The sequence below is a fragment of the Phaseolus vulgaris genome, chromosome 8 (genome assembly GCF_051622355.1).
Source record: "Phaseolus vulgaris cultivar YP4 chromosome 8, ASM5162235v1, whole genome shotgun sequence".
Lineage (NCBI taxonomy): Eukaryota > Viridiplantae > Streptophyta > Magnoliopsida > Fabales > Fabaceae > Phaseolus > Phaseolus vulgaris.
This window is the reverse complement of record NC_143505.1, coordinates 9,163,210-9,180,363: the sequence shown is the minus strand read 5'-3', so window position 1 is coordinate 9,180,363 and position 17,154 is coordinate 9,163,210. Positions and strand designations below refer to the sequence as shown.

Below are 17,154 nucleotides of genomic sequence, written 5' to 3'. Positions count from 1 at the left end.
GTGATCTGCTCTCTCCGGTGTTCTTGCTTTTCTTGGTGGCGGTATTATTTCTGCAGCCATAGCTTCCTGTAGAACTCTTGTTCTGTTTGTATTCAAAGGTGTGTATTGTTGGAATTTTCGACTTCTAAACTCTTCTCAGGCTCTTCTGACCATAGGTCCACTTTCTCTTTCCATCACCCTCTTCTCACCTCCATCAACCCTTACCTGGTTTCGGAACTCTCTTAGTTCTTCCATCTGCATAAATTTTGATGCCCGCTGCCTTAGTTCATCCAAATTAGCTGCGGGTTTTTTGCAAAGGCTGTCGGCAAATGGTCCCGGTTTTAATGTTGTTATCATATGATGCATGGTAACCTCTGGGCTGAGATTTCGAATACCCAAGGCGACCTTTCCAAAGCGTTCCATGAACATTCTTAACGACTCTCCCTTCTCTTGTCTTATGTTTACTAAGGCAATTGATGTTAAATGATGAGGGCGAATAGTTGCAAAATGAGCACCAAACTTTTCCACCAATGTATCGAAACAATCAACACTCAAAGGTGGGAGGCGCGTGAACCAACTTAATGCTGCTCCTTTCAGCGTCGTAGGGAACACCCTGCATATAACAACATCATTCCATGTATATAAACTGATCTGAGTGGTGTATATTGCAATATGTTCATCAGGGTCTGTACTTCCATCATATTTGTCAATGGTCAAAATTTTCCAATTGTCAGGTAATGGAGTATCAACTATAACATCATAGAACGGATGCTTTCTGGAAGATGCTCCTGCAAAACCCCCAGAGTTTTCAAGCAATCTTCTTTTGGTTTGGGAACTTTCATTGTGATGAATCCTTTCGTTCACATGTGCTTAGGCTGAACAGTTTCAAAGGATGAATTTAAAATTGTTTCCTCTTGTAACTTTCTTCTCATATGTGCATTTTTGGCTCTCAACATACTTAATTCTTCTTCATTATTCTTCTTTAACATCTCAAATTCTTTTTGTAGTTGTACCAACATTGCCATTGACATGTTAATATTGTCTGCCTGCTCTCCACCTTGTTCTTCTCTTTGATTCATCTTGTCTTCAACCTTTTTCAGTTACTTCTCGGCCCCACGGTGGGCGCCAAAATGTTCTTACAACAAGGACCAAGAACACTAGAATTAGGTTGACAAGATTAACTCTTATACAAATCTTCCAATCTTGGGCTGGACTCTCTCGGTTTCTTCTTGGGCTGGATACTCTAGGCTTCTCCTCACGTTGGGTGCTCTCAGCTTCTCCTCAAGGTAGGTGCTCTCGGCTTCTCCTTCACACAGATGGGGGGTGTACCTGCAAGTCGCTCCGATGCCAAAGTCAGAAATGGTTTAATGTTCATAAGATAAAAATCACTCTTACTTACCTCTTATGTTACCTCCTATTTATACAGTTTTCTTAATGGGCTTATGCTCTTATCATTTATGCACCCCTTAATGCAGACTTTTATTTAATTGGGTCTTATTATAATAATAATATTTATATTTTATTTTATTCTTTTATGCATAACCTCTCTGTTTGTATTTAGCTTTCGGCTTAACCTCTCTCGGTTATGTTTTGTACACTTATCATCACATTAAACAAGCTTAATAAAATAACTTATCCTTATTTTTGTAATAGTTTACCTTTTCATGATATGATTCATTGTGCGGGTGGAATATCTCATTTCTTATTAACATAGGTTGACATTTCAACTTTGTCAGTCAAAACGGGTGGTCATCATTGCAGATAACAAAACGGGTGTCTCATTTCTTATACGCAAAGAAAATGTATCCCTACAATAACATGCTTCACCATTGCAGATAACAAAGTTTCAGTTTCTGATTCTGCAAATTAAACTATCATATTCTTCTGCCTCATCCTTGAAACCATCAAATATGGCAGACCAGTTATCACCACCCTTTGGCACCCCCATCATCGCCTCTCACTACTGTGCTCCAGGTATATATATGATCTTATGCATACATATTTGCAACGTATTCATATGTATACTTTGATATACATAACTAAATTATTTTAAACTTCTTATTTCCCCTTTGCTGTCATTTAAGTTTTCTTTTAATATATGTCGTTTACGCTATCTCTTCATTCTTAATTATAATTCATCTTCATCTTGTTCATCTTGTTAGCTATGGTAATTCAAATTTGTTTATATTTGTTTTTGTAAATAATCAGTTAAGTATAATAAAAAGAATTACAGAACAATAAAAGTAAACAATAAAAGATAAAATGACTCTTTCCAAAATTAATTAATTTCTGTGTAATTATGACTAAAAACTACTAAAGATATGTTTAATTATTTTAATTATTAACAAAATTGAAATAAAATTAAAAAAATTAAATTAATACTATAATTTTTTTCTTTATTATACTAAAAATAAAATATATTTTATAATTAATTGATTATTTACTTTTTTTAATTAATTTATAGTGGTTATTTGTTAATTATATAATACTGCAGGTCCAGATTCTGTTCATCTGATAATCACAAGGGAGAGGAGTATAGGTGAAAAATTCACTGTGACAAACAGCAATGGAAACATAGTTTTCAGTGTCAAGAGCAGTATTGCAAGCATCCGCAGACACATGTACTTGTTTGACGCTTCTGGAAATCCCATTGTTCATCTTCGCGGATCGGTTAGTTCATTCATATCTTCAACTTTTTTTTATTCAATAATGTTGGAGATCTCTTATAAATGGTTTTATAAAATTAAATTAAATTTAAAATTTATGTTATATTTTTAATATATGATATAAATTTAAAAATTTATTATAACTAGTTGATCTTAACCGAGTACCTCAAACCGCTATCAAATAAAGTATAATTTGTAATTAATTCATACTTTTTTCCTCTTTAATTAAACACCAACATCTCATGCAGTCCTGATGTATATATGTGCATATGTTACTTTGTCTGTAAGATATTTATTTTCTTTTTCTTCTTATTTTCGAAAAAAAAAATATTGAAACGTACCCATATATCATTTTATCAAAATGGCATGAAAGAATAAAATTAATGGATCGATTTTGATGAACCAAATATTAGTGTCTTAATCAGTGTCTTAAATTGAAGTGTACGAGTATTTGATGGTTGCTGAGATTTAAGTTTGAAAGTTGTTGGATCATACAGATTTGGTGTGATAGTTGGAAAGCATTTAGAGGTCAAAGTGCAGAACCTAGGGATTTGATCTTTAGAAGGGAAAAATCCTCATTATTTCAGCTAAGGACGAAACTATATGTGTTCCTGGCAAATAATCTCACTGGTGTTTGTGACTTCAAGGTCAAAGGAAATTGGTTTGGATCCTCTTGGGATGTTTACATAGGCGATTCCAACATTCTTGTTGCCCAGGTAATTTAATTTTAATATGTAATTATCATTTTGAAGGAAAATATATGATTATTTAATCACATTATATATAATTATATATTATAGCTTGTTACTCATAGAAATAATTGTTGCTGCAGATAAGTAAAAAGTCTGGCCCCATATTCAGCAGAGAGAAGTACATGGTGACTGTGTGTCCAAATATCGATCATGCATTTATTGTTAGTCTAATTGTAACTTGTTTTGTGAGATCTAACGCAGGTGGTGGTGGCGGCGTTGGTGGATAAATTTTATTTGATAAATTTTATTTTATAAATTTTATGAAATTGGATTAGGTTTAAAATTTATTTTTTAATATTTTGAAGTTTTAATCCATTATAATATGATAGATCATATTAAAATTACTCAAAAAAATTATATGTGTATTTGACTCTTTTGATTACTATTATTTAATTGTTTTGGAATTTTGTGAATTTTTCAGTATTATTTAAAATGTTATTCATGCATTAGTTATCATAAAGTAATTGAAGATTTCATGAGTGGCATCTTATGCATTAAAGAGGAAAGGTAGGTCCAATTATAAAATAGACACAATTTGCAAAAGGAAAGGGACGAAGAAGAAGGATATCTGATCTCACCTAAAAAATGGCTATATAATATTGGGGTAGTAATATCATGATAAGATTAACCTTGTGAACCTCTTCCTGCAATTCACCAACCCACATCACCTTCAGAGTAACATTTTAGAAGGTTAGTTTATTTTTATCAACAATAAAAATTAAATAAATGTGAATCATTTCAGGGGTGGTTTCAACCCTTATACAAAATATACAATGAACAACTTTTAAATTAAAGCTGTCAAACTAACCAAACTAAAACACGAATCTTACTAAAATCCTAACATACATCAAAAAACCATTCTCATACATTCTAAAGGTTCCAAACACCAGTTAGAGAAGGAAAACGAGACAGAACGAAATTTTGCAGAAATCCAAGACTACACTTTTGCTTGCACCATTGCACACACTTCTGATGCGTCAGCCACCCTCCTATTGAAAATGATAAAGTTCCTGTGATTCCAGATTTCCCCCACAACCCCAACCCAAATTGTGCTCCATACATCATTAAATGAATCAGAAAACATGCTCAACCTGAACTGAGCAAAGTTTGACGAAGGATCAATGTGAGACACAAACGACACTCCCAACCACTTAAAGCAAAAACACCAAACCCGCCAAGCAAAACTGCAAGCGAAAAACAAATTGCGGTGAGACTTTTCCTCCTTCCCACACATACAACACAAAGAACTTTCCAACAACACCCCACACCTTTCCAGATTTACCCTAGTAGCAATCTTATTCTCCAACACCCTCCAAGCTGTAAATAAAGCAGACAATACAGCTTTACAACTCCATAACTTATTGAAAACCGGAGAAAAATCCACCTCACAATCCCTCCTAACAAGAAAATAGGCAGAGTTAACTGAAAATGTCTGAAGACCCCCAGCCTTCCAAACTCACATATCCGCCTCTCCCGAAGCCAGTCTAGCCTCAAGAAGTGCCTGACACAATTGATCCACCAAAGGCTTCTCCCAATCAAAAAAAGGTCTACGCCAGGCTAAATGCCAAATCCAAACACCGTCAGACCAAGACCCAAGCTCAGCCACCTTTGCATCTTTTGCCGAACAAAGAGAAAACAGTCTTAGAAAGACACTCTTCAGCACATCACTACCTAGCCAACTGTCCTCCCAGAAAGAAATATCCTTCTCATCACCAATTTTCCACTTGAACCCATCTTCAAAACTTCTACCCCAACCCTCCGAAGCCCACACCTTATCCGAACCCAACCTCCATATCCACTTACCTAACAAAGCCAGATTAAAAAACTTTAAATCAATAATACCAAGCCCCTCAACTTCGACAGGCTTACAAACCTTTTCCCAAGAAGCCCAAGTGATCTTTCTTCCTTCAGAACCCCACCCCCAAAGAAAATTCCTTTGGATCCTAACCAACTTATCTGTCACCCCGGAAGGCAATTTGAATAAGGACATAAAGAATAGTGGGATAGAAGAAAGAATAGACTTGATCAAACAAATCCTCCCGCCAACGACAAGCACTTACATTTCCACCTACTTAGTATAGCCTGAACTTTCTTTATCACCCCATTCCAAAAGTCATCGCGCTTGTGATTCCCATCAATAGGCAGACCCAAGTAAACAAAAGAAGAACCCATCACGTCGCAATTAAGGATAACTGCAAAACGTTGTAGCGAAAGTTGATCCAGCCCTGTTCCGCCAATTCTACTTTTCAAAAAGTTAACCCTAAGCCTCGAGGCAAGCTCAAAGCATTGCAGAATCGCCTTAATATTGAAAATGCTTTTGGTGTTAGCTTCACAGAAAAACAAGGTATCATCCGCGTACTGTAACATGTTTACCTTCACTTTATGCCAATCTCCAAACTGTCAATCAGATTCTTTTCTTCGGCCATCCTTGACACCCCAGCCAGCCCTTCTGCCATAATAAGAAAGAGAAACGGAGCTAGCGGATCACCTTGATGAAGACCCTTCATAGGAAAGAACTCCTTAGTTGAGCTACGATTCACTAGAACTGAAACAAACGCTGATTCTAAACAGCCCTTTATCCAATGAATCCACATATCACAAAAACCCATCCTCCAAAGCATAAAATAAATAAACTCCCAACTAGCTGAGTCGTACGCCTTCTCATAGTCAACTTTGAAGAAAACACAACTATTTCTCTTTCTTTTGTACTCTTTCAACACCTCGTTAACTACTAGCACACTGTCTAACAAGCCTCTTCTTTCAAGAAAAGTCGACTGTCTGTCGTCAATAACTTTATGATCACCTTTTTCAATCGTATAGAAAGTGCTTTAGAAATGATCTTGTAAAGGCAACCAACTAAGGAAATGGGTCTAAACTCACCGAGCTACTGAGGGTTTTCAACTTTTAGTATTAAACAAAGGAACGAAGCGTTTGTACCTCTGGGCCAACAACCATTAACCGCAAAATCCTTCACTGTCACCATCACATCCTTCTTAATGATGTCCCAACAAAATTATAAGAAACCAAAATTGAAGCCATCAGGCCCAAGACTCTTTGAGTTGTCACAACTCCAAACCACAGCCCTAATCTCTTCCTCGGAAAACTCACCAATCAACAAATCATTATCTAAATCCAAAATGGAGCAAAACCTAGCATTATCCAGTCGAACCTGACATGCATCGTTCTTATCAAACCTGTCTTTAATGAACTCTTGAACCTTGTCCTTGATCACCTGCTTATCCTCACACCAGGTACCGTTAACAAACAACCCATGCAATTGATTCCTTGCTCTTCTCCATTTAACAGTGGAATGAAAAAACCTTGTATTAAGGTCCCCCTGTTTTAACCATTTTTGCCTAGCTTTCTGAAACATAATCGCCTCTTGCTTAAACCTTGTTTTGTTAAGTTCAGCAAGGAGAGCCTTTCTTTCTTCCCTTTCTGACTCAGCTAACCCACAATCATCGTCACGTGCGTCTAAAACCTCAATCCTCTTTTGCACTTCCTTACTAGCAAGATTCACATCTTTGAAGACTCCTTTATTCCATACTTTTAAATCTACTTTTAGCTTTTTCAATTTTTCTTTGAACACAAATATCCCACCTCCTACGACCTCATAAGAAGACCAACTCAAACTCACAAACTCCTTAAATCTACTATCTCTTTGCCACACATCCAAACACCTAAAAGGTTTCACACCCCAGTCCACGGACGCCTCTTTAAGTATTACTGCACAATGATCAGAGATTGATCTGCTGAACACGAACTGCTGACAATTTGGCCAAACTTCCAGTCATTCCTTTGAAACAAGCACCCTATCAATTCTGCTTTTTACCATTCCATTAGGCTTGTACCAAGTAAACTTCCTACCAACCAACAGGATATCAACCAATTCCGATATTTCAATAAAATCATTGAAACCTTTTATTTCTCTAGAATAATCTGACGTCAACATCAAACTATTCCTCTTCTCTTGCCATCTAATAGAATTGAAATCTCCAATAATACACCAAGCCTTTGACAGTTGATTCATTCTGACAACACTTATTTCCTTCCACACCTCCTTCTTTTCCCGTAAAGTGACAGAGCAATAAACATTCACTATAGTTACAAATACCCCATTACCAAACTTCCTAAAACCTTCAATCACCGAATAATTCCTTCCGTTTACAAAACTAATCATCTAAAACGACTTATTACTCCACATTGTTAAAACCCCACTTGCACTGTTTAACACTTTGTTCTCAACCCAGTTAACTTCATTACACCCCCAAAGAAGAAAAACTTTCTCCCTCCTAAAACTATAACACTTCGTCTGTTGTAAGCACACCATATCCACATGTTCCTTGCTAATCAGATCCCTTAAATAATTTCTTTTTAAGGTGCCTCCTAACCGTCTGATGTTCAAGCTAATTATCTTCATCAACAAACTTATTCCTTTCTCCCCTCAACTTCCTCGTACGATCACCACCCCAATTAGATAATGAAAGTAAATTATTTAGGATTACACCTTCGCGTCGAGGAAACGAAAATCCAACTTCTTTTCCTACACACTAAACACTAGAAGCCTCATTCTTATCTGTCTTCACCAAAAATATTTTATTACAATTCTCAATTGCGTTATCTAACACGAAGAAAGAATGAGTCGTATTGCCTGGTTGATGAACCAAAAGAACCTGATCTACCCGCACGTCCACCGAGTTACTCTCCTTGAGCAAGCTATCCGCGGAATCGTACCTGCCTCCAACCAAACCCGCCCCCGTCCTTAGAGCTAAATCCAATGTCCAATTACCTGAGTTTGTCCCCATGATATTAGTCATTTCCTTCACTTTCACCACGTTATCTGAAGGACTGACACCCTCGTACGCCTCCTTTCCTATGTTCACCTTGAAAGGACTGTCCGTCCCCATTCCCTCCCACAACAGCGGGACACCCACAAGAGACTCCTCCTATAAAATATTCGCACCTTGTTCACGAGCATTAACACCAACAGGGCCCAACGGGCTACCCTCTGTAAGATCTCTTCCACCACTACCATCCTCGCCCTGAGAACCGAAGCCAAACCTTCCCGAGGTGTCGTTTTCCCTTGTTCCGCTCTCCCGAGGTGTGTTTGCCTCCCCCTTTGCAAACGACGCCAGTAGATGTGAACTGGTCAGCCAACTCATCGTTCGAACAACCTACGTCAAACGTAGGACCATCTATATCACCTTCAACTACCACCTTTGCACCAGAATGTTCCATCTCTTCCATGTACCACTGCTTTCTGGTACGGAATGGAGGAGGGGAGGTGTTATAGGGAGTAACTAATCCACTTCTCACAAATATGCATACAACCTATATAGAACCTTTAATCATTTACCATTTTTTTTTATAATCATGTTATAGTGATTTTATTCTTATTATAAATATTATAATTTTATTAATTAATAGGAATATTATTATTAATAAAAATAATAATAATAATAACATTAATAATAATATTAATAACATTAATAATAATAATAATTTAATAATACTATTATTAAGGTATAATTAACTTTTTTTTCTCCATTTAAGGTCAATATTCAATTTATTATGTGGTTTCTAAAAAATTCAATTTGGTCTCAAAGTTTTAAAAAAAATGCAATTGGATTTTTTTGTTAAATTTTCGCCAATGATATTAATTGTTGATGATATGGCACACACAATATGATTGGTATGCAAACATGGATGGTACACGTTGGTATGTTCCTCGTTGTTTGTTGTGCAATCGTTCATGATGGCACGTGGGAAAGAAAGAGACAACAGAGGGAGTGAAGGTTGAAAGCGGCGAGGGCGTTAAACGGAGGGAAGGGCCCAGTGCGTGGATGCGATTGTTGCGAAAGTCCACGACTAGGACCAGGATGATAATGTTTTCTAGGAGGGAGGGATCAGAGACTAAGGTTTCGACCACGAATGCGTCGAAGATCGCTGAGATAGTGCGATAGTGGAGGGATCCCAGCCTAAGCCATCCGGGAAGAGTTTGGGAAGCAAAAGTTGATGACGTGGATTACTGCCAGAACCATATTCCCACCACCTTTCCCTTTACCGTCATCGCAGGGCTACTTCCTCCCTTTCACACTCACTTACGCTTAGAAAACAACATTTGTGTCGCTCCATCGCCACATACCCATTCCATTTCCTTCTATTATCCCTGCCAAAGTGTTTATCCCAATTACGCCAATTTTGCTTCCAATCACCTTCAATGCCATTGATCCCTCTACCTCCACTCTTACGTCCTATGTCGATCACCAAGATGAGAAAAAAGATAAAATCCTAAAAATTGGTTTCTACGTGTACAATTCATATTTGCATATCAATGATCCTGTGTGTGCAAATCATCACCAGTTAACGCCATTTTTGAATATTTGACTGAATAAATCAAATTGCATACTTTTTTATAAAAAAAATGGGACTAAATTGGTTTTTTAAAAATCAATAAATTGAATATTAACATAATTAAACATAATATTAATAATAATAATAACAATATTAAAAATATTAATAATTGTAATAATAACAATAACAATAATAATAATAATAATAATATTGTTAATAGAATATTAATAATAATCTTAATAATAATATTAGCACTCATAATAATAATAATAATAACAAAAGCATTATTACTAATAATAAAATGATTGGTATTATCATTAAAATTATTAATATTGTTGATATTATTGTTATTAGTAATGTTATTAATATTATTATTATTATTATTTATAATATTAATATTATTATAATATGTATAGAAAATTTATTTAGTTATCGATTGAATTATCATTGAATAATATTCTCAACCATAAAACATGAAAATTATACATATATGATTGTTGTATAACTACTTTATTGTTACATATAAAAAAAATTCACAAATTACTCGATTTTACTTACAAACGTAATATCTACATATAAGTTTTTATTTATTCATGAATCCAAATTTATAGGTAATTTATAATTAAATAAATAATAAATTTTATTTTAATAAATAAAAGATAAACCTAAAATAACTTTGACCTAAAACAGATAAGAAAAATATATAAACATATTCCTATACTCGTGGTATTTAGACAACTCATCTATTTTAGTAGAATGTATGTTCTGCATAAAAAAAATACAAAAATAAAACTAGTGTGTTGTTGTATCATATGTTATTATCTTCTCTTTATCTTTCTTTCGATATTGAAAAGATTATAAAATTGGTGATTCCCACTTATATTTTTTCTTTTTCCTCAACTTTATAAGAAATCATAATCAGAGCATAATTTGTCTTTTTTCTATTCCATTTTTTTTTTCTTATTTTTTCTCGTTTCAAATATAGTTTTATAATGTTTTTACGACAACTGAAAATAAGAAAATTAAATATTACAAGATTATTTTAGCCTAGTGTCTCATAATTTGACTTCTAAGTTTTTGTACCAAATATTTGGACTATAGTCTTATTATTTACTGTATTTCATCTCCTGGTTTCGATAAGATTTGGTAAGAACATATTTATGATATTTTACTAAATAATAAGAAAAAACTTAAATTCACTCTTCTTTTTACATATTTCTCAATTAGTTCGTAAAAATTCTAATACTACATTATTTGGTTATTTAGTTTTTCAAAATTAACAATTTTAGTCTCATAATATATCATTTAATTAGTAAAAAATACAAAATATATTTTTAGTGATAATAAATATTAAATATTACTATTAAACATTACTATTAGTGCCATAACTAACGTGGTTATTATTAACTGTACCGTTCAAAATCAGACTAGACATAAACATCTCGGTATTTGGTTCTTCTGATTGATGAACATGTTCAAAAATATATTAAGATCAAGATCAGATTAACAAGCCTAAAGTGTACTTAAAAAAATTAGGTAATATGTTTTTAATAACGATTCAAATGTTAATTCCGCCCAATAATAATTAGTCTATAATGAGCATATAAATAGTCACAACTTTTAACAAAAAGTTACATCATTATCGCACATTAATGAAAATTTTTACAAGTGTCCTCTCGATCGAGAGCCTAGGAAGAAAAGAGAATTTGACCGGAGTAGAGGAGCAAGAGTAGAAATTAAACCAAAACGAAATTAAGAAGTGCAAGGAGGATTGTGAACTAACCCACTGAAAAGAGTTTAGCAGGTTGAAGAAGTTCTCTCAATCTCTTTTGTACGAGATCATTAACAAAATATGTGAATATTGTTTTTTGTTAAAAATTGAATACATAAAATTTATTTAATTTAAGAAAATTAAAAACTAAATAGTAATTTTTTTTATAAAAATAAAATTATTATTTCAAAAAAATATAACTTTAAGCGTAACAGTAGATCTAATAAAAAGCACAAAATAATAATAAATACAGTAAAAAAAGACATTGTACTACCAGATTACCAAGAAGATCGACATGACCGAATAGCTAAGAAGGTCGATTGATTCCCCTAACCCCAACACAACGCATAAACCTACAATTAATTGTAATTAAGTCATGTTTAATGGTAAACCATGATTAAGGCATAGTTGGATCCTCTTTTGGATCCCGTGCAAGCCTACAATAGTTGAGGACCATAAAAAAGTATAAATATTAGAGGGGACCCTAGCACCAAAGGTAATTTTTCACTCTCAACTCACCTGCATATTGTACTCGGACTGACTTGATCGTCGGAATGTCTTCGCAGGTATCCCCTCCCCTTCGGCTTGGAGAGAGGAAGAATCAACCGGATGAGATCATCCTACCTGAAGGTCAAGAAGACTGGAAGACAGAGACATAAGGAGTCACTATGATAGGATATCGACCTTGTAAGAACATTTGACGTTCACTGTGAGTCTGGGAAGAAACCTTTTAGAGTGTCTACATGGTAACAACAAGGAACATGACAGGCAATGACAAAAATACTCAAGTAAGAGAGACTAACCAACTTGATCCAATGACATTGATTTTGCAAATGAGGAAGGAGATGGAGATGCCGAAGAAGAAAAACGAGGAAGAGTTCCAAAGAATGAAGAGAAAGATTGAGGAAGAGATGGAGGTGTTGAGAAGGAAAAATGCTCGGATAAACATGTTTAATAAAATAACTTATCCTTATTTTATATGATTCATTGTGCGTGTGGAATATTCTCATTTCCTATTAACAGAGGTTGACATTTCCTGGTTCAACTTTCTCGGTCGTAACTACTAGAGAATTCAAAACGATTAATCATCACAAGAAGTTTGATTTTTATACGCAAAGAAAAGCTATCCCTACAATAACATGCTTCACCATTGCAGATAAGAAAGTTTCAGTTTCTGATTCTGCAAATTAAACTATCATATTCTTCTGCCTCATCCTTAAAACCATCAAATATGGCAAACCAATTATCACCACCCTTTGGCACCCCCATCATCGCCCCTCACTACTGTGATCCAGGTATATATGATCGTATGCATACATATTTGCAACGTATTCATATGTATAGTTTGATATACATAACTAAATTATTTTAAACTTCTTATTTCCCTTTTGCTGTCATTTAATTAAGTTTTCTCTTAACATATGTCGTTTACGCTATCTATTCATTCTTAATTATAATCCATCTTCATCTTGTTCATCTTGTTCAAATCGTTTATATTTGTTTTTGTAAATAATCGGTTAAGTATAATAAAAAGAATTACACAACAATAATTTTGTTATATTTTAAATTTATAAAGTAAAATGTAAAAGATAAAATGACTCCTTCCAAAATTAATTTCATATTAATATTATTTTTTTGTGTAATTGTGACTAAATACTACTAAAAAGATGTTTAATTACTTTAATTATTAACAAAATTTAAATAAAATGAATAGAATTAAAAATGTATACTAATACTATAATTTTTTTCTTATTATACTAAAAATAAAATATGTTTTATATTTAATTGATTATTTACTTTTTCTTAATTAGTCTAAAGTGTTTATTTGTTCTGCAGGTCCCCATCCTGTTCATCTGATAATCACAAGGGAGAGGAGTATAGGTGAAAATTTCACCGTGACAAACAGCAATGGAAACATAGTTTTCAGTGTGAAGAGCAATATCGTAAGCATCGTAACACCCCGCAGACACATGTACTTGTTTGACGCTTATGGAAACCCCATTGTTCATCTTCAAGGATCGGTCAGTTTATTTATATCTTATTTTCTTCTTTTTTTACTCATTAATATTATCTCACATTAAAAACTAAAATATTTCATAATATATAAATAATTATAAATATTTATTTTATAAAGTTGAGTTAAATTTAAAATTTATTTTCTAATATAATATTAAAAAATAATTTAAGAGTTTATTATAACTAAATTTTGTTTAACTTTAACAGACTACATCAAATCATTTGTTATCAAATAAAGTATAGTTCCTAATAATTAATTCATACCTCTTCGTATTTAATTAAACACCAACATCTCATGCAATCCTGATGTATATATGTGCATATGTTACTCTGTCTATAAGATATTTATTTTCTTTTTCTTCTAATTTTTGAAAAAAATTATTGAAATTAACGTACCCATATAGATGGATCATTTTATCAAAATGGCATGAAAGAATAAAATAAATCTGGATCGATTTTGGTGAACCAAATGTTACTATCTTAATCAGTGTCTTAAATTGAAGTGTATATTTGATGGTTGCTGAATTTAAGTTTGAAATTGTTGGATCATACAGATTTCGAGTGATAATTGGAAAGCATTTAGAGGCCAAAGTGCAGAATCTGGGGATTTGATCTTTAGAAGGGAAAGATCCTCGTTATTTCAGCTAAGGACGAAATTAAACGTGTTCTTGGCAAATAATCTCACTGGTGTTTGTGACTTCTAGGTCAAAGCAACTTGGTTTGGATCCTCTTGGGATGTTTACATAGGCGATTCCAACATTCTTGTTGCCCAGGTAATTTAATTTTAATACGTAATTATCATTTTGAAGGAAAAATAATATGATTATTTTAATCACATTATATATATATATATATATATATATATATATATATATATATTTTACAGCTTCTTATTTGTTGGTGCAGATAAATAAAAAGCTTGGCACTATATTCAGCAGAGAGAAGTACATGGTGACTGTGTCTCCAAATATCGATCATGCATTTATTGTGGCTCTAATTGTAACTCTTGAATCTTGATCAATCACCACATGATAGATCATACTAAAATGTCTTAATTTCTTTGATATGTGTATTTGATTCTTTGATTATTATTTTTTAATTGTTTTGACATTTTGTGAATTTTTCATAATTATTATTTGAAATTTTTATTTTATAATGTTATCCATGCATGCATTAGTTATCACACAGAGTAATTGATGAAGAAGGATCTCTGACCTCACCTAAAAAAAATGGCGATCTAATATTGGTGTAGTAATATCCATGACAAAAGCTTAACCTTTGTAAGGAGTAAATCTCTTAGGGTGTGTTTGGATTAGGATGTGTGGGGGAGTGGAAAGTTGAGTGTGAGTGGGAGTGGAAGTGTGAAGAAAGTGTGAAGAAAGTTGAGGTTGTTTGGATTGGGGTATGTTAGAGTGGATGTGTGAAGAAAGTTTATTGGAAATTGTGAATGGTGTGATAGTTGTGAGAGTATTTTAATATATTTTGAATAGTAAAATTTGTAAGATTACAATTTTACCCTTTATATAAAAAAAGAATAAATAATGATTAATCCTATTTCATATTTTAGTTAATTATAATTTTAAATTAAAGTATAATTATATTATTTAACATTTTATTAATTAAGAATTATTTTTTATTTAAGTTAATTTATTTACATAATTTTAATATTATAAATGATTTTATAAATTATGTTATGTTATATATATACAAATATATATAAAATTAATTTTAATAATAATTTTCATTATTATGAATAGCAAAATAAATATATTTAAAAAAAATAGAAATTTGGAATATAACATGAAAATTAAGTAGGTGTCAAAATATATAATGTAAAGTCATTACATGAAGAACATAATAATGTTAATTAGAAAAAGAAAAGACATTCCTAGTAATAACATTTGAATCCTTCTTGTGGAGATCTTCAAACGGTTTTCTAGAAGACATATCTTATTCCGTTGTATGATAATAATTTCATCTTTTTCATCGGCAACGTCTTCAATGCACCATTTGAAAAAATTACAGCCTAGAACCATGCCACTTCTAATCTGTTTTGAAGAAAACAATAAAATTGAACAATGAATAAGTTTAAAATAACATTCTTAAGTTTGTTTGAAACCTAATTGAATAAATTTTACCTTGTAGTTGGGACAACCCCAAAATTTTTTCCCAGCATTTTTTTGTGTTGTCGCTATTCTCAAAACAGCAAATTGTCCACAATGACAAATAGGATCAACGAAGGCACTTGTGGTCCCAGTAGCATGGGTAAAAGTACCACGTTTTTGCACACTACAACCAGTACAACTAGATGACGACGTGTTGTGATACGTAGACATTAATGACACTTAACCAATGTTGTCGAAGTAATAAGATGATAAAAAAGTTGCATTAAAAACAATATGATTATGTAAATAAGTAGCATGAAAAGTAGCATAAAACCTTAACAATAACAATGTCAACGTCAAAAATAACAAATACAATTCATCAATGTTCAACATGAAACTTAGAAATAAAAATAACAATGACAATAACATAATAATAACACACTCAATGGCCTTGATGACGTCGAATGTCAGCCAGAGTAACCTCCATTCTGTCCAATCGGGTATTCATTCTTTCCATGCCGGACAAAATCTGATTTAACAATTCCCTTTGAGTGGGGTTTTCCTCCTCAGGTTGACCACCTTCATCATCTTGTGGTGGCAATTCATCCTCTTCATCATCTTCTTCGTTTGCATGTTGTGGTCTACCAAGTTGCCATATGCCATTGACCTGGAATATATTTAATTTTGTCATACTTTTTTTGCCAAAGTAATGATTCCAGCCTAGCATTGTTGCTTGTTCATTGGACAAGTCAAAGCCATACACCTGCAAGATCCTCGTTATCAAATTTGCATATGGGAGAGGCATCTTGTTATCCCGGCATTTGATGATCTGTTGCATTATGTAATGAGGCCAATTAATGCGTACATTATTCTTGATTAACCACATCATGAAAATATATTCATTCAGCAGTTGTGCATAATTGCTTCCTCGAGGGCACAAGATATGCACCCATGTGTAATGCAACAGTCGGTCATTCATGTTCAGACTACCGACATTTTTCAGATTTTGACCTTCAACATCTTCACGAATCATGGTGGATAGTGCTAGTGCTCGATCAAAATTAACTTCCTCAGGGATCGTCCCGGGGGTTAACTTAAGACCGTCATATTGTAGATGAGCAATGGTCATCCAATCCACTTCTTTGATGTGTATCATTTTGCCGCAAATCTCAATGGCAAGGTGACCAGCAGGTGTGAATTTTGCATTTGTATAAAAAACCCTTACCAAATCCTCATAATACGGAAGATTAATTCCGAGGAAAGGTTGTAAACCTTGCCAATTCAGAAGATTTTGGAATTGAAATCCTGGACCAGCAAAAAATGGAGTATGCATCACTTTTGGTGGTAATACTGGTCTTGCGTGAAAGTTCTTTTCAAAAACCACCATTTGACGCCTGGTACTGAAGTATCTTGAATAATCAAGAACTTCTGGAATCCTCGTTGGTGGAGGAGGAACGTCAACATCTTCTGCTGGAGATTTACCCTTACGGGTTCTGTTACGTTTGTGGGAT

At 33.4% G+C, this 17,154-nt stretch overlaps 3 protein-coding genes across 3 annotated transcripts; 2 read left to right on the top strand and 1 right to left on the bottom strand.

The window, feature by feature from the left end:
- The first annotated feature begins 1,759 nt into the window (after positions 1-1,759).
- LOC137825382 (protein LURP-one-related 15) lies at positions 1,760-3,810 on the top strand. The gene is made up of 4 exons (XM_068631054.2): positions 1,760-1,953; positions 2,474-2,649; positions 3,143-3,361; positions 3,478-3,810. Exons 1-4 carry the CDS (start codon positions 1,890-1,892, stop codon positions 3,622-3,624), a joined length of 606 nt encoding a protein of 201 aa, XP_068487155.2. The 5' UTR covers positions 1,760-1,889; the 3' UTR covers positions 3,625-3,810.
- Positions 3,811-5,772: 1,962 nt separating this feature from the next.
- On the bottom strand, positions 5,773-7,577 carry LOC150025391 (uncharacterized). The gene is made up of 4 exons (XM_090294010.1): positions 7,230-7,577; positions 6,474-7,163; positions 6,335-6,386; positions 5,773-6,200 (listed from the first exon to the last, which is right to left on the bottom strand). The coding sequence occupies exons 1-4, from the start codon at positions 7,575-7,577 to the stop codon at positions 5,773-5,775; spliced, it is 1,518 nt and encodes a 505-aa protein (XP_090150136.1).
- Positions 7,578-12,643: 5,066 nt separating this feature from the next.
- Positions 12,644-14,694, top strand: LOC137825843 (protein LURP-one-related 1). Its single transcript, XM_090293376.1, is given in 4 exon segments — positions 12,644-12,817; positions 13,359-13,543; positions 14,093-14,311; positions 14,445-14,694. Coding segments are annotated over 4 exon segments (579 nt in total). The 5' UTR covers positions 12,644-12,753; the 3' UTR covers positions 14,556-14,694.
- Positions 14,695-17,154: the final 2,460 nt, after the last annotated feature.

Coding starts and splice junctions, on each gene's coding strand:
- LOC137825382 (XM_068631054.2), top strand. CDS start 1,890: ATGGCAGACCAGTTATCACCACCCTTTGGCACCCCCATCATCGCCTCT. Junction 2,650..3,142: donor TTGTTCATCTTCGCGGATCG/GTTAGTTCATTC, acceptor TGGATCATACAG/ATTTGGTGTGATAGTTGGAA. Junction 3,362..3,477: donor CCAACATTCTTGTTGCCCAG/GTAATTTAATTT, acceptor TTGTTGCTGCAG/ATAAGTAAAAAGTCTGGCCC.
- LOC150025391 (XM_090294010.1), bottom strand. CDS start 7,577: ATGATTAGTTTTGTAAACGGAAGGAATTATTCGGTGATTGAAGGTTTT. Junction 7,164..7,229: donor GGTACAAGCCTAATGGAATG/GTAAAAAGCAGA, acceptor CCAAATTGTCAG/CAGTTCGTGTTCAGCAGATC. Junction 6,387..6,473: donor AGGAAGAGATTAGGGCTGTG/GTTTGGAGTTGT, acceptor ATCATTAAGAAG/GATGTGATGGTGACAGTGAA.